Source organism: Mus caroli, chromosome 9 (assembly GCF_900094665.2).
Source record: "Mus caroli chromosome 9, CAROLI_EIJ_v1.1, whole genome shotgun sequence".
NCBI lineage: Eukaryota > Metazoa > Chordata > Mammalia > Rodentia > Muridae > Mus > Mus caroli.
The window spans coordinates 117,143,164-117,163,447 of NC_034578.1; the positions used below are offsets into that span (position 1 = coordinate 117,143,164).

Below are 20,284 nucleotides of genomic sequence, written 5' to 3' on the forward strand. Positions count from 1 at the left end.
TCACTTTGTAGACCAGGCTGGCCTCGAACTCAGAAATCCGCCTGCCTCTGCCTCCCGAGTGCTGGGATTAAAGGCGTGTGCCACCACGCCCGGCTTAATTTTTTTATTTGGTGTGAGTGTGTGTGTGTCCACTGCATGCATGAGGGATACAGTTGTTTTCTTGTCACGTGGTTCCAAGGAACCAACTCTGGTCATCAGACACTTTTGTCCACTGGGCCATCTTGCCTCTCCTGATTTGTCTTAACTAATTTCAGGGGTTTTCAGCAATTTTTACTTAGCTTACCTTTAGACCTGACTCTCTTTCTCCTGTCTGTCTCTCTCTCTCAGTCTCTCCATCTCTCCCTCTGCCTCTCTCTCTCTCTCTCTCTGCCTTTCTGTGTTTGTGTCTCTGTTTGTCTTTGTCTCTCTCTGTCTGTGTCTCTGTCTCTTTCAGTCTGTCTCTGTGTGTCTGTCTGTGTGTCTGTCTCTCCGTGTGTCTCTGTCTCTCTTCTCTCTTTCTCTCTCCTCTCTTTCTTTCTCTCTCTCTCCTCCCCTCTCCTCCTCTTCCTCCTCTTCCTCCTCTTCCTCCTCTTCCTCCTCCTCCTCCTCCTCCTCCTCCTCCTTCTCCTTCTTCTTCTTCTTCTTCTTCTTCTTTCTCTCTCTCTCTCTCTCTCTCTCTCTCTCTCTGGGTTAGGATACAGTGCAGCTGTTGCCTCATGGGCCCGAGACCCTCTTTTGTAACTGTAGATGTTCCTCATCATAACACCTCATTGTTGCCTGGAAGGGGAAGGGTCTCAGCTTCTTCCCTGCAGTGGGGTTATTCTCTCACTTCTTTTTTTTCTTTTTTCGTTTTGGTTTTTTGGCTTCTTGGCTTTTTTTGAGACATAGTTTCTCTATGTAGCCTTGGCTGTCCTGGAACTAACTCTGTAGCTGTCCTTGAACACAGAGATCCTCCTGGCTCTGCCTTCTAAGTGCTAGGATCAAAGGTGTGCGCCATGACTGCCGGGCTGTTCTCTCCCGTTTACCAGGGCCACTCAGGAAGCTTTTTCCCTTGTTGGGGTATTTTCTCAGGTCTGTAATTCCCACTTGACTTTCCTGTATCACTTCTATTTCTTCAGTGAGATGCTTCTGCTCTGGGAAATTTAAGAGAACTTTTAATAGATTGAAACATTTTGTGATTGCAGCTTTCAAATCCTTTCCAGACAATTCTAGCATTTAATGCTCCTCGTGGTCTTTATGGTCTCTTATTGTAAGAAGTGGTCAGATTAAGCTTCTTGCTCATGGTCTTTGTTAAATTGTTTTTTCCCAGTCCAGGGACAAGTCCTTTGGTCTAAGCTCCCTCTAGTCTGGCCCTGGTCTGTTTTTGCGAACTCAAGTTCAAAGGACAGTACAACTGTCAGAGGCTGTGCAGATCCCTCCCATCCTACTCCACCAGTGTGGCCTGGGACTCAGGATTCCCCAAGCCAACCTCCTTGGTGCCTCTGAGTGGGAGAATGAGTGTCAGGCCCAGTGTGCAAGGTTAATACACCCCTTGGATGCTTGCTGTTGGTGGGGCTTCTACTTCATCAGCCCGAGCAGTCTCTGCGTGGACTTGTGAGGCATGTGGGATTACTTTATGACAGGAATGAGCCTTCCTGCACTGCCTTGTTGCTAGGTAGGGTCAGGAACAGGCAGGCCTGGGTTGTCTTCTACTGGAGGCAGGGGTGAACCAACTCCACTGTTCTGCTGTGTTGTCACCTGTCGCTGCCCCTGGCTCCCCTGTCTGTAGCTCTCAGGATCATCTGCTGTACCACAGAGGTATGTATGTGCTGCTCTCACTCCGTGATGCCCACCGCAACAGACGTAAGCTCCACAGGGCCAGTATTCACAACTGACTCAAACGCCACTAAACTCTGTGTTAGCTCCAGTACACAGTAGGCTCTGAGTGGATGAACAAGCCACATTTAAACATACTGCTGGGAATCCTGCTAGGGAATGAGCACTGTAGAATCGGTCATAAACCCAAAATATGACATTAAGTCATCTGGCAGTTATGAATTAATTTTTAGTCACTGTCTTCTGCTCAGGTCCTTGGAAAGTGAGGCTGTGATCACAGACATTTTTTTTGTTCACTTGGGGAGAGGTCCCCAAGACGTCAGAAGTGGGCACATCTGCTCTGGCTCATGCAGGTAGCAGTCGTGAGATCCAGCGAATTGCTGGCAATGTTTTCTAGAAATGTCCCACTGTCCAGAACTGACATGGAAACCCTCCCAGCTTGCCCCAAACTAGCCCTTGATGTTGCAGAAAGGTGGGCAGCACACCTCTGGAGCCTGTCCAGCTACGTGCCCCTCTAGGACCGAGTGACCGTCACCACTTAGGAAGGACAGGCAGTAATGTTTCTGGAATCATAGAAGGGACATGTGACTCAGTCCTCTCCCCCCACCCCCCAGGTCTTTTCTCCTATCCCCCCACAAGCCCAAGGTTATAAACAAATGACTCAGAGGCATGGTTGGGGAGCGCCCGTTATGCCTCCTACCAGTGTCCCGGGGCTAAATTTAACCCACAGCTGCAGCTTTTGGCGCTTGGAGAATTCGTTATTCTTGGAGTCTGAAGCCAATGTGCAGATTTGGGGGGTGGAGGGGTGGACAGGAGTCTAGAGCAAGGTGGGGACTGAGACTGGGTATCCTGGCTCAACTCCTCAAACTCCTCAAACCCTCAAATCACAGACAGACAGACAACTACAGGGGCCCCAAGGCCAGGTAGAAACATGGTAAACCTCAAATGGACCAAGGACAATGGGAGAGAGTCCCTGAAGTTCCACCATTTGGACACTACCATTCAGAACGCTGCTAGAATATTAAAGATTTGAAGGTCTAAACACCCCCAAATAGTAGAACCCTAGGAAATTAATTTTCTAGCAGGCTTGACCCCTTTGAGCCTACCCTGGAGCATGCTACCCCAGGGTCTCTGGCCCTCAGCAGAGCTGAGCTGAGACCCTTGGATTCTAGCTCCTCTCCCTCCTTGAATGGGAGACGAAACTGAGGCCCAACAGAGAAACAGCTACCCTTATTGACTTAAGGAGTTTGTTTAAAGGAAGGTCTCTGAGTTTGGGCAGAGGAAACTCCTTCCCATTTTAGGAGTGATTGCCAAGGAAAAAGACATGTTCACCAAGCAGGACACCCAAACATGCTATAACCAGGAGTGGCCACATGAGATATGGTCTGTGAGGAAGCCTGTGAGCACTCAGGCCTGGAAGACAGTGGAAAGGAGAGGGACTAGAGTCCTCTTCATAGGCAGCAACATTTCTAGACTAAGGAATCCAGAGGCAATTGGGTTCTGGGTCGAGAGACCTTCCAGTTCTGGAAAGGCCCAGACACACCCTACCCTCGCCCCATGAGCCCCCATCGCTGACTCAAGGCTGCTCAGAGAGAAAGCCTCTGCCCAGCTGTCCTCTGTGCGTCATGTGCAGGAGGCCAGCAGCTCCTCTTACAGGGTCTGGGCATCCTCTATATATAGCCCAGGGCAGACAGCTGCGCAGTCAGTGCACAGCCCCACAGGACAGCAGAGGTGTGCAGGGCTGCCCTCGACAGACACACAGACTTGCTGAGTTCCAGGGAGCCGCACCATGACGCTGGGCTTGGAGCAGGCGGAGGAGCAGCGTCTGTACCAGCAGACGCTCCTGCAAGACGGCCTCAAGGACATGCTGGACCACGGCAAGTTCCTAGACTGTGTAGTGCGCGTGGGTGAGCGCGAGTTCCCGTGCCACCGCCTGGTGCTGGCCGCCTGCAGCCCCTACTTCCGCGCGCGCTTCCTGGCTGAGCCAGATAGCGCGGGAGAGCTACGCCTGGAGGAGGTGTCGCCAGACATAGTGTCCCAGGTGCTGCACTACCTGTACACATCAGAGATCGCGCTGGATGAGGCAAGCGTGCAAGACCTGTTTGCCGCGGCGCATCGATTCCAGATCCCGTCCATCTTCACCATCTGCGTGTCGTTTCTGCAGAAGCGCCTGTGCTTGGCCAATTGCCTGGCTGTCTTCCGCCTCGGCCTCCTGCTGGACTGCGCGCGTCTGGCTGTGGCCGCGCGCGACTTCATCTGCGCGCGCTTCCCGCTGGTGGCGCGGGACAACGACTTCCTAGGACTCTCGGCTGACGAGCTGATCGCCATCATCTCCAGCGACGGCCTTAACGTAGAGAAGGAGGAGGCAGTGTTTGAGGCTGTGATGCGCTGGGCCAGCAGCGGAGATGCCGAGGCGCAGGCGGAGCGCCAGCGCGCACTGCCCACGGTCTTCGAGAGCGTTCGCTGCCGCCTGCTGCCTCGTGCTTTCCTGGAGAGCCGCGTGGAGCGCCACCCACTCGTGCGCTCCCAGCCCGAGCTGTTGCGCAAGGTGCAGATGGTGAAGGATGCACACGAGGGCCGCCTCACTACACTGCGCAAGAAGAAGAAGGAAAAGGGTGAGCAGACAGCTCGGGCCAAGGAGGCCAACCAGGGCACAGAAGACACCAAGGCTGAGGACGATGAGGAACGAGTGCTGCCCGGGATCCTCAATGACACTCTGCGCTTCGGCATGTTCCTGCAGGATCTCATCTTCATGATCAGCGAGGAGGGCGCTGTGGCTTACGACCCAGCCGCCAACGAGTGCTACTGTGCATCCCTGTCCACCCAGATCCCCAAGAACCATGTCAGTCTGGTGACCAAGGAGAACCAAGTCTTCGTGGCCGGTGGCCTCTTCTACAATGAGGACAACAAGGAGGACCCTATGAGTGCTTACTTCCTGCAGGTGCCTGGCCAGTCTTGAGAGGAAGGGACTGGTGCTGGGTTCTGGGTACTAGGAGGCAACTTAGGGCTTGGGAAGGGCCTGTGTCTACCTGGGACTGTCATTGGATCTAGGACCTTTGATTGGCAGCTACTTGCTTGAAGTGGGAAGAGTTACAGCCAGTTTCCAAAGAGTCTAGTATCTGTGTTAGGCTCAGTGTACAACAAGCTGGGGAGCTGGAGGCCCTGGCCCAGCACAGGGGTTGGGGGCAGAGACATGGAGAAGAATCATATGCAGAGCTTTGACAGAAGTGCCAGGACAGGGGTGGGAAACAGATTATCACACAGAGAGCACCTTGCCTTCTCGTTTCCAGGGAAGGAAACTGAGTCTCAGCAGGGTCTGGGAGACAGGCAAGCAGACCCAGGTTGAGGATGTGAATGTGGGACCTCAGAGGGAGGGAGAATCTACAGCCTGGCCCCATGGTTTTGAGCCTTGTCTGCTAGGTGAAATCTGGAGATATGAAGGGGGAGGGAGTTAGTAACCCAGGCTGGTGGTCCTGTGACAGAGCAGAGCCAGGTGAGCGGTTATAGGCAGGCAGGAGCAAATGGGCAGCTGGAGGCCAAGGTCAAGTCCACAGGCCTTAACAGCTCTCCCAAGCTGGCCGGGGGAAGTTTCAGAGGTTACATAGTATCAAGTGTCCATACACACAATGCAGCTGTTGGACAACTCTCCAAGGTGGGCTCTTTGTGCCTATAACCACTCGGTTAGGCAGATACAAAGGGTAGCATGGAAGGCTATAGATTTTAAGGGGCAGGGGCTGGCAGGGGTGGGGGGTGGGGGGTGGGGGTGGGGAGCCTTGAACAGATGGTCACCAAAGATCCAAAGCCACAGGGGGGCCTCCTTCTCAGAGGGGGAAACTTGGCTGATCTGGGCCAGGAGGTGAGCACAGGAGGCTTGTGGTGGCTGACCCAAAGATACTGCCCGCCCACAGTTTGACCACTTGGACTCTGAGTGGCTGGGGATGCCGCCTCTCCCCTCACCTCGCTGCCTCTTTGGCCTGGGGGAGGCTCTCAACGCCATCTACGTGGTCGGCGGCCGGGAGCTCAAGGACAGCGAAGACAGCCTGGACTCAGTCCTGTGCTACGACAGGCTGTGAGTGGGCAGGACGGGGCCACCTTAGGGGACAGGATGGTCTGGGGCAGGGGTCCTAGGGTTGGGCTGGGACCACAGCAGCAACCAGGAGGCCTGCAAGGGTGCACAGCCATTGGGTGAAGACCTAAAAATAATCCTTGAGCAGAGGGGGAGATGGGCTGGCTCGAAGGCGGGAGAGCTCAAGGGGAGGGGTTCCAGGAGTGTACTGAATGCAGTCTGCCTGTGTCTTGTGGGTATGAGTGCAGAGAGCTGGACTTGACACAAGCTTGAGCTGTGCTTGTTCCTCCAGGTCATTCAAATGGGGTGAGTCAGACCCGCTGCCCTACGCTGTGTATGGCCACACAGTCCTTTCCCACATGGACCTGGTCTATGTCATTGGTGGCAAAGGCAAAGACAGGTGAGGTTCAGCCTGGTGAGGAGGAGGTTCTGTGTGGCCGAGGGGCAGGCAGTTGTCCCGGTCTCTCATCACTCACCCCATTCACCCCACAGGAAATGTCTGAACAAGATGTGTGTCTACGACCCCAAGAAGTTTGAGTGGAAGGAGCTAGCACCCATGCAGACAGCCCGATCGCTCTTTGGGGCCACGGTCCATGACGGCCGCATCTTTGTGGCCGCAGGGGTGACAGACACAGGGCTTACCAGTTCTTCAGAGGTGTACAGCATCGCAGACAACAAGTATGATCTTTGCCCTGCCCCCACCCCCAACCCCACCCCGTGGCAGTGCACCTGTCTCACCCCTGTTTGCCCTGCTGAGGGTCACAGGCCCAGGTCCCCATGTTGATTTGGGACATTGGCATAGAAGTAGCCCCTCCTGTCATCCAAGGTTTTCCTGCAGGATACTCTGTAGAAGGGCTCCCAGGGTAGGGTCTGGGGTTGACGGGTTCCTCATTTGGGGGCTGCTACCAGGCAACGGATTGGCTCTGATGCTGTAGCAATGAGTCAGTTCAGGAAACAGAAACCAGTGGGACCCACCCAGCAAAGATGGTTAGTGGGTACCCAACACCAAAAGGTGGGGCTCCTCAGAAGGAAGGCCATGCTCAAGATGGAGGTCTGTGGGTGAAGGGCTATGGGAAGGTCCTGGGACAGGAGAGATAGATAAAGGGTTAGTTAAGGCCCGTGAAATGGCTTCCATGGGTTGAAGCTCCATGCCTCACTGGCTGTCACGGGACAGAAGACTCAGAAATTTCTCAGAGAAAGAAGGGTCTGGTTATAGCTGTGACAAGGGGTGACAGAGTCCTAAAGCTGGTGGTGTATTAAGTCAAGGGAGGCACTGGAGCATGGCTTCTTAGGAATGGGTGGGGAAGAGGAGCTGCATTATCAACAGGCATTGTTTGAGCTTAGTGGTGGGGTCTTTGTTGGGCCTAGTTGTAGGTTGGTGTTGGGCCTAGTTGTGGATCTTTTGGGGGGCTTATTGGTGGTTTGGGTGTTGGACCTAGTTGTGGGTCATTTGTTGAGCTTAGTTGTCGGTTGGGTGTTGGGCTTAGTTGTGGGTCATTTGTTGAGCTTAGTTGTCGGTTGGGTGTTGGGCNTAGTTGTGGGTCATTTGTTGAGCTTAGTTGTCGGTTGGGTGTTGGGCTTAGTTGTGGGTCATTTGTTGAGCTTAGTTGTCGGTTGGGTGTTGGGCTTAGTTGTGGGTTGGGTGTTGAGCTTAGTTGTGGGTTGAGTGTTGGGCTTAGTTGTAGGTTGGGTGTTGGGCTTAGTTGTGGGTTGGGTGTTGGGCTTAGTTGTAGGTTGGGTATTGGGCTTAGTTGTAGGTTGGGTGTAGGGCTTAGTTGTGGGTTGGGTGTTGGGCTTAGTTGTAGGTTGGGTGTTGGAGTTAGTGGTAGGTTGGGTGTTGGGCTTAGTGGTAGGTTGGGTATTGGGCTTAGTTGTAGGTTGGGTGTTGGGCTTAGTTGTAGGTTGGGCTTAGTTGTGGGTTGGGTGTTGGGTTTAGTTGTAGGTTAGGTGTTGGGCTCAGTTGTAGGTTGGGCTTAGTAGTAGGTTGGGCTTAGTTGTGGGTTGGGTGTTGGGCTTAGTTGTGGGTTGGGTGTTACATGGGAAAGAGGGTGACATAGATGTTTTTAAGTCTCAGAGGCTGGTTGTTAGGGAAACCTTTGGCATCAGGCAGCAAATTGAGAGCCTATTGAGGAAATGTAGACTTGGGGTATCTGGGGGTGTGTAGGAGGAACTCCCCACAGCAGAATGCCAGGGACTGAAGACACCAGGAGAGCCATCAGGATGCCTTGGAAAACAGGGACGGAGGGTATGCAAAAGAACGGGGCTATTGGAGGTAACCACAGCCTGAGCCAGAGTCCAGCAATACCAGGTCACAGGTGTAGTGAGAGAGACAGTGTGGAGGGGCTCCATTCACGATGCAGGTTGGATGGAATAGCAAGGTGATGAGGAAGGGGTGTGGAGGGCGAGGAGCATGGGGAGGGAATTAAAGGTCAAAGGGAAAGTGGGGAGCAGGGCTGGGAGGAGCCGAGCATTGTAGATGATTAAAGGTTAGTAAACTGGAGATTGCCCAGAGTTGGTTGCAACCTAGAATTCGGCTTCCCAGCGGGTGGGAACAGAGGTTTGCTGAAGCCCTGGACTGCTTACTTCTACTCCAACCCCATCCCCAGGTGGACCTCCTTTGAGGCCTTCCCACAGGAACGAAGCTCGCTCAGCCTGGTCAGCCTGGCTGGCACTCTTTATGCCTTGGGTGGCTTTGCCACTCTGGAGACGGAGTCTGGAGAGCTGGTCCCCACGGAGCTCAATGACATCTGGAGGTGAGCCCAGCCCTGAGGACCTGAGGGGGGATCCTGAGTCGTCTCAGAGCAAGGTCATCAAATAGTCTTCCTGCACCCCAGATTCTCACCAATCCATAGGGCAGGTGACATGGTGGCCTGCTCCACTGCAGAGCACCCCCAGGTCACAGACAGGAGCCAGTCCTTAGCTTAGGGCACAGGCCCAGAGTCTGTTCTCCCCGTTTTCTGAGGTGCTTTGTCTAGAAGGGTGAGTCTTGGGGGGGAGGTAGCTGGATCCAGCTCCAAGAGCTGTTTTCTACACGCTCCCCCTGGTGTGGCCATGTCAGGGGACTTCTTGCAGAGAGGAGAAGAGGACTGAGTTGGGTGGGGACCCAGGAGATGTTTTTTCCTGGGAGGGAGCTGCTTTAGACCACAGGGTGTCTTTTCTTAGGGGGTCTGTTATGGGGATTCCACTTCTAAGCACAAGAAAGCCATTTAGAAACAGATGTACTCGGAGGTGGCCTAGGACGCCAGCCACCAGCGGCACACTGTGGGGTCCCTGCCTGGTTTCAGCTGATGAAGCTCCCACCCCTGTCCCCACCTTCCCTTCCCCTCAGATACAACGAGGATGAGAAAAAGTGGGAGGGGGTCCTACGGGAGATCGCCTACGCAGCTGGCGCCACCTTCCTCCCTGTGCGCCTCAATGTGCTTCGCCTGACCAAGATGTGACCGATGTGACCGGTGCAGGACCCTCACTGAGCCTCCTTCATGTCCTGTGGCTTCAGAAAAAAAGGAGCATCATGGGATCCAGGGAGGAGCTGGGAGACGCCAGAGCCATTTGGGTTCCCAGGATGAGTCAGAAAGGGTACTTCAGTCAGGGAAGGGACGTTGTTGCCTGCTTCTCAATGTCCCTCTGGGGACACCATATCTTCCCAAGGACTGCAAAGCTATAGGCCAGCATCCCAGGTTGTGTCCTGGCCTTACCCTGGCTGTCTGTGTGTGCCATAGGGTCTCCCAAGGGACTCAGTACCCGTGCCGATCAGATGGGAGTGTCTCCGTGGATGGCACCTTCTTGTGGCTAACCCAGATCTCCCGTAGGAATCTCAGGAACAATAAAGTGCTTTCTGAGCATCTAGCCCAGGGTCTAGAATCAGCTGCCACAAAGAACCAGTGTCCCGACGGCTGGGGGTTAAGGGCTTGATTGACCAGTGCTGGGCTGGCTAGTGATGGTCCTGTGCTCACAGGGCATCTCATCATGTCTCATGTATGACCCTTTCCCCCAAAGCCGGGAATCGCCAATGCCCTGCCCAGAGTGGACAACGAGTCCGGAGACTACTATGGTAGAAAAGTCTTTTATTTTATTGGTCAGGCTCCGTGGCCTGGGCCTGGGGCCCAGAAGCAGCTGAGCAGAGCCCGGTCCTTTGTCCCCATGCCTACTCCAGCTTCTCTCTGTCCTGCCGCTGCTCCTCCTCCAGTGCCAGGGATCTCTCACGCTCCTTTACCAGCTGGACACCACAGTAGGTGACAAACAAGACCGCCAGTGTGGTCTGGGGGAAGCCTGTGGGAGAAGGAGCCATGATATCTGGAGCATCCCATCCCAGAGACCCTGCCTCGCATCACACACCCCTGCTGAGTCCCTTGGGTGCTAGGGTGTTGCCTGTGTGTTAGGTAGATCCATCCTTGAGACTCTGCCTCGCATCACACACCCCTGCCGAATCCCTCGGGCGCTAGGGTGTTGCCTGCGTGCTAGGTAGATCAGAAGAGGTTCTTGTCCTTCACGTGAGGTTGGGCGTATACCTCGTCTTCTCACTCTGCCCCTTACCTGTAAGTATCAGGCGTCGGGCAACCAGCTCTGTGAATTCAAGGCTGTTCAGGCTCACGAGGTTGTACATGATGATAGCCCAGAAATTTACAGCCCCGAAGAGGGCCCGGACCCTCCGAGACATCTGCTCTGATAGCCGGGCCTGCCGTCCAAGAATATGTCAACAAGAGGGGCAGGAGAGAGAGACATGGTCAGTCCCAGAGGGATGATAAGAGCTGACTGATGCAGCCGGGCCCTGCCACTCAGAGATCAGGGAGACCCAGGTTCCCACTGTCCTGGCATACACGAGAGGCTTAGGAAGAAAGTTCTGGATCAGGGACCAAGCTTGCCTGGATGACTCCAGAAAGCACCGTGCCACCACCTCCTGTTATCAGGCTGCTCCCAGCCAGTCATGGCCTGGAACCTCCTGCCCACCTCTATCTGTGCCAGTGGCCCACGCTCTGCCAGCTTCTGTACCCAGAGCTCAAAGTTGAGGCCGAAGCAGTTAAGAACAGACCACAGGTAGACGATGTCACAAGGCCCGAGCCACAGAGTGGTGACGACGAACGTGGCCACGGATGCGGCCAGCTCTGGGATCACGGTGGAGTGATCCCCGCCAATGTGGTCATACACATATCTGCGGGGAAGACGGGAGAAGAGCCTTCAGGAGCGTGGGATGCACAGCAGGGCGGTGTGTGCTTCGTCAGCCTCTGGACCTTGCTTCTTTCCTTGCCCAGCTCCAAATTGTGGAGGGCGAACGTGGACTTCCATATCTGTGGCTGGGTTTCTCTAGTTCCCAGCTCTGACCCACCTAGACCTGAGATTTTTCAAAAACAGTCTGTGGATGACCCAAGCCTATGTCTTTGGCTCAGTCTCCTGACTCAGACATTCATCTGCTACGAGACATCTCACTCCAGAGACTGCTTCTCTTGCTTCCTCTCAAGCCAGGGCCCAGCACCCAGCCTACAGCCCTACCTCAGCTGAACACCAGTGGACAGGTACTCAGGCTGTAGGCTGTATACATCAGTTCACAACTCACCCTCCGATATAAATTAAGCTCTTTGTGGCATGAAGTCACTCTGTGGCCATGTGTCTGTCTCCTGCCCTGACTTCGTACCCTACATTCCTCCCCTCGTGAGCTGGATCTTCAGACACAATTCACACCTCAGAGTGCACACTTTCCTCTTCTCTGACCTCACACAAGCCTGAGTTGAAACATGTCCTCTTAGAGGCCTGCTCAGACTCCAATCTAAAGAAGCTTCGATCCAAGGCCGGCTGCCCTTGCCCAGTCCCAGTCCCACCATTTCCTCTCCCACACCTTCCACTCTCTAGATGTGTGTGTGCGTGTGTGTGTGTGCATCTTCATCTACTTATGGCCCACTTTCCTCACAACTATAAGTTCTGTGAGTTCAGGGTCCTTGCATTGTGCTGCATCTGGAGTACCTACCACACAGTGCCTTCCACACATAGCACCAACCACATAGCACCTGCTACACAATACCTACCACCCAGCTCCTACCACACAATGCCTGCCACTCAGCACCTGCCACACTGCCTGCCGCACAGTGCCTGCCACACTGCCTGCCGCACAGTGCCTGCCACACTGCCTGCCGCACAGTGCCTGCCACACTGCCTGCNCCTGCCACACTGCCTGCCGCACAGTGCCTGCCACACTGCCTGCCGCACAGTGCCTGCCACACTGCCTGCCGCACAGTGCCTGCCACACTGCCTGCCACACAGTACCTGCCACACTGCCTGCCGCACAGTGCCTGCCACACTGCCTGCCGCACAGTGCCTGCCACACTGCCTGCCACACAGTGCCTGCCACACTGCCTGCCACACACCAGCCTTGCACTCCTGGACCTCTTCTCCAAGGCTTTCTTTCTTCCCCATCGTACCTCACCCACACACTCCCAGGATCACATCCCAACATGAAATCTCACCCCTTGTAAAGTCCTACTCTGCTCAGTGCAGCTTCCTCTGTCCATGCCCACTGGCCTTATAGTTTTCAAATCTCTACCACCTTCCACAGGCTCACAGCCACCACCATCATTACAAACTCTTGCTTCTTCCTGCTCACCCACCCGGGAGACTCTGGCCACTCCCCACCCCAGGCCATGGAAAATGTCCCTCCTCAGGTACTGGATCCTAAATGCTCTCCCTCCAGTCCCTCCTGGGATCTCTCTACTCTCTTCATCTTCCTGCTGAAATGGCTACCACACCCCTGGCCCACTGCATCTCTCTGCTGGCACCCCTGCCTGCTTCAGCATCTGTGACTAACCTGGTCATCCCCCTCTTTCCCCATTCTCCCGCTCCTCCATCCCTCTCCTCCTCCTGCTTTTCAAGGCTGACCTCTGTCCTCTGGGACCCGCTTCTATTAGCTACCCTCTGTCTCCCTCAAGGACCCCACTATGTCCCACTCCTTCTTGAAGCTGCTCTTCTGGTTTCCCAGGATCCCCTGCAATACTCCCCAGCAGGTCCTTAGCTCCTCCCCCTGCCCTGCCTCTCCAAGGAAAGCAGAAGCCTCGTGCTGCCAGCGCTAGCCCTCCGCATCTAGTGGCTGCCAGCACTAACCCTCCCTGGCTCGTGGCTGCCAGTGCTAGCCTTCCTCAGCATGTGGCAGCACCCACTTGGGAGCCTCTGTGCCTGCACATTCTGGTTTCTGGGCTTCACATGGCCATGTGTCCTCTTCTGCTGACCACTTTCTTCATGCCTTTCTGCTGGATCTTCCTCAGTCCTTGTGGCCCCATCTTGCTGCCCCTTTGGCTCTCCTTACTTCACTCTCTCTCAGGACTTGGACTCTCTGAGCCTGGTTCCCTTCACCCAAGGCATAATGTTCACCGGATGGAGGACCATCAGTCCTCCAGGTTTGTCTGGACTCCAGACTTTCAGGCCTAAACACTCCCCCAAGTCTCCACAAGCATGGCTCTTGAGTCTCTACAAGTAGGCCTTCCCAATGTCAACTAGGTTTTTCTGTGTGAAAGTGTCCTGTCCAGCTTCCCAGTTGGCAGGTAGGAATTTGGGTGCTGCCCTACTCCCCGGATACCCCTAGTAAATGACCTCATACCAAGCTGCCAACTGTGTCTCTACTCCCACCATTTCTGGGACCTCACAAACTCCAAAGCTGTCTGTCACCCAGGCAGCTGGCACAGGCTCCTCACCGCTTCCTGCTTCCTCCAGCCCAGAGCCAATCTCTAAAACGTTCAACGACCCCCCCTAGCAGGAAGGCTGGTATCGTTCTCCAACTCACTTGCAAAGCCAGTCATTGATACCACGGTCGAAGTGCCTGTGGGGAGAGCACATGAGTGTGAGTCTGCTAGATGTACAGCCTTTGGGCATGGACGACGAAGCTAAGGAGGTGTGGGGACCAGAGACATGAGGCCCTCTTCACTCACGTTTCCCCGAAGACATAGAGCGCAGTAATGCACTTGGGAGGCTGAGGAGGGTCCAGGTGGTCCAGGCGTGCCACAGTGTTGACGACACCAAACAGGACCGCTGCCTTCACCCAGTCATACACCAGGTTTGAGTACGCCAGGCCCGCTGGGGACAGGTGACATCATTGTCTGGGGGTCAGTGCACTGACCACCCCACATGAACAACCAAATTCTGAGCCTTGCCTCTCCCATGGATAGAGAGTCTTGTTTCTGTTCCACACTCACCTTCACAGAGACCCTGCACCTCCCTGGAGGTGTGTGCCAGGCCCCAGTGACCCATGAAAATCAGCCACCACCCTCAAGTGCCACCCGTGGTTTGGGAGTAAGGGTTTGGTGTGATGAAGGAAACGAGCGTCCCTACACGTTTCGGACTCAGTTCCGAGTCCTAGCACCCTTGGGTGCTGTGTGCATGATAGTGCTCTGATGAGGGCCCTGCCTCTACCCTGTGCTTGGGACCCACCAAGAGCACTGTCTGGGAGGCGGCTGGCGAACTTGAGATCGCTGGGGATGGTGAGGATGTAGAAGAAGTGGAAGAAGATGTCAACGGCCACGATGGCTGCCGCACTGAGTCCCGCCTGGGCTTGAATGTGCCATAGCTCGCCCTCTGGCCTCACTGGCTCCTGGCTCACCTGGAGGGGCAGAGCCCTGTCTGAGAGGGAAACCACAAAAGGCCTGGGGAGAGGAGACACAGCATCCTGAGGACGGGGTGCTCATGCTTGGGGAAAAGGAGACCCGACCACACTCTGTGAACCCACGGGGTTTCCTCTCACCTGAGCATGGAAGCGGTCGAAGGTCATGATGGGTCCGAAGAAGAAGAAGGGCAAGTAGAAATTGTACTTGAGCAGGTCAGCAAGGGAGTAGCGGCGGTCGGGGTGGGCGCAGCTCTCCAGGGCGAAGCTGGTGCACCGGAGAACTGTGAAGCTGCTGCCGCCATGGAACAGTACGTCTTGAAGATCAAAGGTGCCTGTTACAAACCCACTCTGGAAGGAGACAGCAGGCCCCCAGCTCACTAGCAGGTCTGTGCTTCTGAGGAAAGCCTCTTCCCAGCTTCCCATAGGAGCTGGGTTCAGCCCTGTCAGGCAACAGTGGCTGGCTTTAGCTCTGTAACATGAGCAGGGGATGATAGGGCAAGGAATAACCTGGCGTGCAAATGGTCACCTTATTCAAAGGCTTGGAGGGGAGACCTTTGGGGTCTCAGCACTATCCCCTCTACTCCTGCATACCTGCCAAGAGATTCCAGGGTCAACCTTGAAGGACGCCAAGCTGGCCAGACCAAGGGCAAGGCACAGCCAACGCTGGCCCAAGAGTGAGGCCACATAGAGGACCATACAGTGGCCAAGCAGCAGCAGCAGGTACCATGGGCCCATTGTGCCCACCACAGCCAGGACTCCATATACAGCATACATCCAGGAGCGGAGCTGTGGACATAAGCGGCCTTAGTTAACTTCTCTGTGCACATGGGAGGGGACCCTGGGATAGGTGTTCCATGGCATTCAGGACAGAGAAGGGGCAGACAGGGGCAGGCCACATACCCGAGGCCCCTCTCACCTGGGGGGCCATCATTGTGCAGAGTTTGGCAAACAGCACGTGTCCAGAGAGGGCAAAGACAATGATGTTTCGGAAATTGGTAAACCACATCACCCACTCAAAGTCAGCCACATCCTGGACAGCCCAAGCAAGGAGAAGAAAGGCAGGTGAGGGCAGTGAAGAGGGAAGAGCCAACCAGAGATCCTGTCCAAGTTCTGGGACAGTGGCTGTAGGTGGTGTCTGCCCTCACTCTGAGGGAGGTATCTGGGAAGAGGGAATGGATGAAGGTCCTAAAGAACTCCTCAAAGTTCTGCCTCCCTTGTACTCAGCTCATTCCTGACATTCTACCCACCCACCCACCCCACCCCCTGACCGCCACCGCCATTGCCTCGTTCTGGAAGGCAGGAACCAGAGGTCTGGCTTGTACAAAATGAGCCGGAAGGTCCTGAAGTTCAAGGCAGAGCCTTCCTTGCCATACGGCATGAAAACAACAGCAAGAATAGAGTAGGGAAGGACGTAGGTTGTGGTGTGTCCAGGGGCCAGGGACCCAAGAGGCACAGGAAATTTACCATCTTCCGGCCCAGGTACTCCCAGCCAGGTCTCACAGACTCCCGGAAGGCCTTCCTATGGGCCCCATCTGAGAACAAAATGTAGCCTATGAGTAGGGGCCGCATATATGTCTTCCCTGGGCCACCCCACCTGAGGAGGGAGAAAGGGGGGGTTTCTGGGCTGCAGGGGTCTTTGAAACTGTGCCCAAGCCGGGGCCTAGAGGATCCTCAGGGTCTGCAGCCTCCAAGTTTCTGGTCTGTTGGTTAGAACTCTGAGGCTTTCCAAGCTCCTGTCCCAGACCCCCCTCTTCCCCTGTTACCTTGTGATGCCTCCAGGAGACCTCGGCCGGCGTAAGCCAGGGCACCACTCAGCACCAGTGAATAGAGGCCGAGCTCAGCTGCGGGCAGTGCTGTCTTGATGCCCATGGCCTGGAGAGGGCTGAAGGAGAAGCATGAGTGAGGACTCCCAGTCCCAGCCTTGCCTTGCCTCCCCTGGTGGACCCTCTGAGGAGACTGGTCCACTCAGTCATCCCCTGGGGATGCTGTCAGTAAATCTCCCCCCCCCCCCACACACACAGACACCTCCTTCCTTTCCTCTGCAGCTCTCAATCTTGCTTCCTTTGATGATTCTCCAAAGCCCAGACTTCGCACAGACTAGCTTCCTCTCATTCATACCTCTCTGATGGGCTGACAAGTTTGGGACACCAAACTCTTCCTGCAAGACTTCCCCAACCATGGGGTCTTTTCCATGGGGGAGACTCTGTCAGTTCTCCCGTCTCACAGTGAGCCTCCCTTAACCTCAGCAAAGCCCTGCCCACAAGGTCCCCTGAGATCCCGTGAACTCCTCTAGTACTAACTTCCCAGACTCGCTCAACTCCGGGCTCTGCCTGACTCCATTCCTCCGCCAAGCCGTGAGTCTGTTTTATCTCAGGTCCCTGCCTGTGTTCACCCACTGTCCCCCTTGAAGTGCTGTGTAGTCTAAGCTCTTGCTGCAGGCTGGACGTTGTGCTATTTGAGGCCCCAGAGTGGCCAGAGCTGGACCAGGCAGGGCCAGGCAGAAACTGGGAGGGCGCTGGCTGCTGTCCAAGGTGCTGACCGGTATCAAGTCCAGGATGTGTCTGGTCACTCCCTCTGGCTACCCTGCTGGGCCATCCCTGGGGTCTGGGCCAGTACCTAAGCCCCTCCCACCCTCTCAGCCTGGCTGCCAGTCTTCCAGTGGTTGCTTAGGTTCAGACCTGGAACCGAGGGAAAGGGGAACACGGTGCAGTGCCCTTTTGGAGATGGGTTAGGGTCACCCCATCTCTCCCAACCCAAGATCTCCCAGCTGCAGATCTGGCTCCTCCAGCCCTGTAGTTGAGGCTCTGGGAGGCCGCTTCTTGCTACACTGACAGAAAGGTGTGGGTCACAAAGGGTCAGGGACCCGGGGAGGCCATCCAGTGAGCTTCTCTGAAGGGCAGGTGCTCCTGGTGAGTCCCGGCTCAGACCAGACCAAGCTGACCCTGCTCGTTCCCGGCCTGGCCTGAGCAGCCTCTGCACTGTGGCTGGAGGGCTGAGACACCTCTTCATCAGCAGGGTGGGGGAGGGAGGCACAGGATCAGGTTAGTGGAGCAGGAGAGTGAAACCGGAGCGGATGAAGAGCGCACAAAATAGCTGTGTCAGCTGCCTCCCACTCGCCACTTTCCAATTTTAGCTCCCCATGGCCGGTGGGAAGTGTCCCCAGAGAGGCCTCAGCAAGGGGCTGGCCCCCAGCCTGGGGCCCCTCCTGATGGACCCCTGGACCTGTGCTGACTGTGGACCCGGGTGCCCTTTGCCCAGCACTTGGCTCAGGTGCACCTGGAGTGAAGCCCACCTTGGGGCTCGTGGTCTGGGATGAGGGTTCTGAGATGAGACCCACAGGCCTCAAAAGCTCCACAAGGGCTGCACACCCAACTTGCACTGACCTTGAAGAGGCTGCGAGGGACCCTGGCGTGCTGCCCACCTCAGGGCTCCGGGGTCCTGCGTCCGACCGTGAGTCTGTCCGGCTGGCTGAGCTGTGGGGCTTCGATGGGGTGTGTCCAGCTCTGGGGTCCCCACCCCCTGGAGGCTAGAGCGGTGAGTGGTGACAGCCGGAGGGGGGGGGGAGGAGGAGGTGGCCTTCCTGGAGTGGAGCAGACCGTTTGTGGAGCAGAGCCGAGTGCTGCAGTGCTCTTGGCCACAGGGAGCTGCGGGGAGTGGCAGGGAGGATGTGGGGGTGATGAGAGGGAGAGGAGGTTTCTGGAGACACAGGCTCAGGCAGGGGCACCTGGGCCTCACTTGACCTCCCTCTCCTCAGCCCTGGAAAGCCTGTGGATCTCTTCTTCCACGAAGGCCTCCAGGCAATCTCTGCAGAACTCTGGTCAACCCTGCTCCCACTGCCTGGGCGCCCATATACTGTATGTGCAGTCTTGCACACATGGGTTCTGTGAACTCCAGCCACAGCCTTTACCTGTGACCCCTCAAGGGTGTCCAGGGCAGGTCTACCTAGTTCCCACCCTGTGCCTCTATCCTGACAAGAGCCTGAGCTAGACAGGCATGGGTGTTAGGGGAGGGCTAGCATTTCTGGTAGAATTGGTACTGGCAAGGACCAGGGTGCTGGAGGCTCCAGGGGTGACACCAGGATCACCTGGAATGGATGGTGTCCTCTTAGTGGCAGGCAAGAAGCCCTAACATGAAATCCGTAAGCAACTGAGGCCTGCGATGGGCAGGGGCCCTGGGAGATCTTCACTCTTGAGTCTTCCTCTAGGATGAGATCCCCACAGTAGAGGGGTCAGGATGTGTGACTGCTCTCACGTACAAGGGCTCAAGGAAAGGTCCTGGGACCTCCCATATAAGCTCACTTGAGGATGGACAGGGCAGAAGGTATGCCTCTACCCAGGAGGGTCCTGTAAAAACCCTTGGAAGTTAGGCCATGAGCTTCCTCCCAGGAATGCAGACACGTGGGCCCAGAGGACACAGCTGAGAGGGCACTATGCATACTCTCCTGAGTGACTAAGAAGCCATGATGCTGGCCTCTGACCCTGAACAGGGTTGGGCAGGGGTTTGCAGTGGAGGGGCTGTCTGCTGCTGACTGCGATCGGGATGCTAGAGGAGGCTAGGATCAAAGGACGAGGGGAGGTTCAGCAAGGTTCTGGCTTTCTGGGCAGGTGTGGTTGACACCAGAGCAGTGTGTTGAGGCACAATTAGTAGCTATCACGGATAGTAAATAATAATAGCCAGGACACAGGAAGAGTAACTCTCTTTAATGTCCCCACAGTCCACAAGGACCGTCTCCAGTTGGTAGAAAGAAAACTGAGGCCTAAGGTGAAATAGTCAAGGTCAAATCCAGTAGCCTCTGGGACAGTAGCCTCCCGCCCCACAGGGGGAGACCTCAGTCTATCCGCAGCAGAGCAGGTGAGGCCCCGTGGGCAGGCCATGCACTTGGTGTGCTGTGTAGCAGTGTCCTCTGAGATGAGACATTTTATCCTCAGGGAAGGAAGCTCCTTATGACTAAGGAAGTAGACAACTCAGGAGCTTCGGCAACTCCCCGAAACTGACCAGATACACCAGACCCCACCCTTCCCAATTTAACTGTAAGGGCTGCTGAGACGCCCTGTAAGGGCACCAAGACACCTGGAAGGGACTTAGGTCAACTGAGCCACCTGGAAGGGAAACTCTTCAACACGCCGAGAGGCCTGCAGGCTGTGCAATGTGCTCTAGGCTTCCAGCCTTGTGAGCTGTCACTGTGCTGGGGCAGCTTTGGTGACGCAGCTGTCCCTGAGTCATTTCTGCTCCTGTAACCCTCACCCATATTCCTGTAAGCAATAAAGCTCACTGCTCTACCAAGTTGGATTTTGGTGGTGTGCTTATTTGGTCAGTTCCCTCTGGGGCGAGTAGACATGTTTGAGTCTCTCCAGGAGAGGTGCCACTGAACATGACACCCTCAGGAGGTGCTAAGGGTGAAAAGTTGAAGCCACTGTTTTGGGGCCTCTGATTTTCATTTATTACCTGGGTTTCTTGCTCTTGAGGGATCCAGTGACTGACTCATCCTGTGGGCATAACTCATTGCTCACAGAGGTGCTAGGGAGCCAGACCCCGAGGCAGGGCCCTCTCCCTGGTGACCCTGACACTGCAGCACACAGGAAGGTGGCCTGTGTGAGGTCAGGAAGAGGGGTAGAGACTGGTGAGCCCTCCCACTTGTGCCGGAGGCTGTAGGGTGGGGCACTGGCCCAACAAACAAGGGACTGGAAGCTGACTGGGCCGAGACCTGCCTGCACTGGACTGGGAGCTACTTCCTGCCACCTCAAGGCTCCATGAGAAAGTTGTGAAGAGGGACGGCCCGGGCTCTTCAGCTCAGCCTTTTGTATGTTGCTTCCTAACATAAATGTGGGCAAGCGTCCTGGGTGTGC

General features: G+C 55.6%; 2 protein-coding genes across 2 annotated transcripts; one reads left to right on the forward strand and one right to left on the reverse strand.

Moving 5' to 3' along the window:
• The first annotated feature begins 3,410 nt into the window (after positions 1-3,410).
• On the forward strand, positions 3,411-9,806 carry Klhl40 (kelch like family member 40). Its single transcript, XM_021173002.2, has 6 exons — positions 3,411-4,735; positions 5,703-5,863; positions 6,153-6,260; positions 6,353-6,538; positions 8,467-8,613; positions 9,189-9,806. The coding sequence occupies exons 1-6, from the start codon at positions 3,584-3,586 to the stop codon at positions 9,298-9,300; spliced, it is 1,866 nt and encodes a 621-aa protein (XP_021028661.1). The 5' UTR covers positions 3,411-3,583; the 3' UTR covers positions 9,301-9,806.
• A 98-nt stretch (positions 9,807-9,904) lies between these two features.
• On the reverse strand, positions 9,905-18,064 carry Hhatl (hedgehog acyltransferase like). Its single transcript, XM_021172825.2, has 12 exons — positions 17,822-18,064; positions 16,202-16,320; positions 15,903-15,970; positions 15,355-15,468; positions 15,030-15,224; positions 14,577-14,786; positions 14,267-14,435; positions 13,768-13,912; positions 13,623-13,658; positions 10,808-11,009; positions 10,394-10,535; positions 9,905-10,129 (listed from the first exon to the last, which is right to left on the reverse strand). Exons 2-12 carry the CDS (start codon positions 16,305-16,307, stop codon positions 10,005-10,007), a joined length of 1,512 nt encoding a protein of 503 aa, XP_021028484.1. The 5' UTR covers positions 16,308-16,320; positions 17,822-18,064; the 3' UTR covers positions 9,905-10,004.
• Between the last annotated feature and the right edge of the window lie 2,220 nt (positions 18,065-20,284).

Bases quoted from the DNA above. Each gene is read 5' to 3' on its own strand.
- Klhl40 (XM_021173002.2), top strand. From the start codon at position 3,584: ATGACGCTGGGCTTGGAGCAGGCGGAGGAGCAGCGTCTGTACCAGCAG. The intron at 5,864-6,152 runs GTGAGTGGGCAG...TTGTTCCTCCAG, and splicing joins GTCCTGTGCTACGACAGGCT to GTCATTCAAATGGGGTGAGT. The intron at 8,614-9,188 runs GTGAGCCCAGCC...CCTTCCCCTCAG, and splicing joins GAGCTCAATGACATCTGGAG to ATACAACGAGGATGAGAAAA.
- Hhatl (XM_021172825.2), bottom strand. From the start codon at position 16,307: ATGGGCATCAAGACAGCACTGCCCGCAGCTGAGCTCGGCCTCTATTCA. The intron at 11,010-13,622 runs GTGAGTTGGAGA...TCTTCCCCGCAG, and splicing joins ATCAATGACTGGCTTTGCAA to ATATGTGTATGACCACATTG. The intron at 10,130-10,393 runs GTAAGGGGCAGA...CTTCTCCCACAG, and splicing joins CCGACGCCTGATACTTACAG to GCTTCCCCCAGACCACACTG.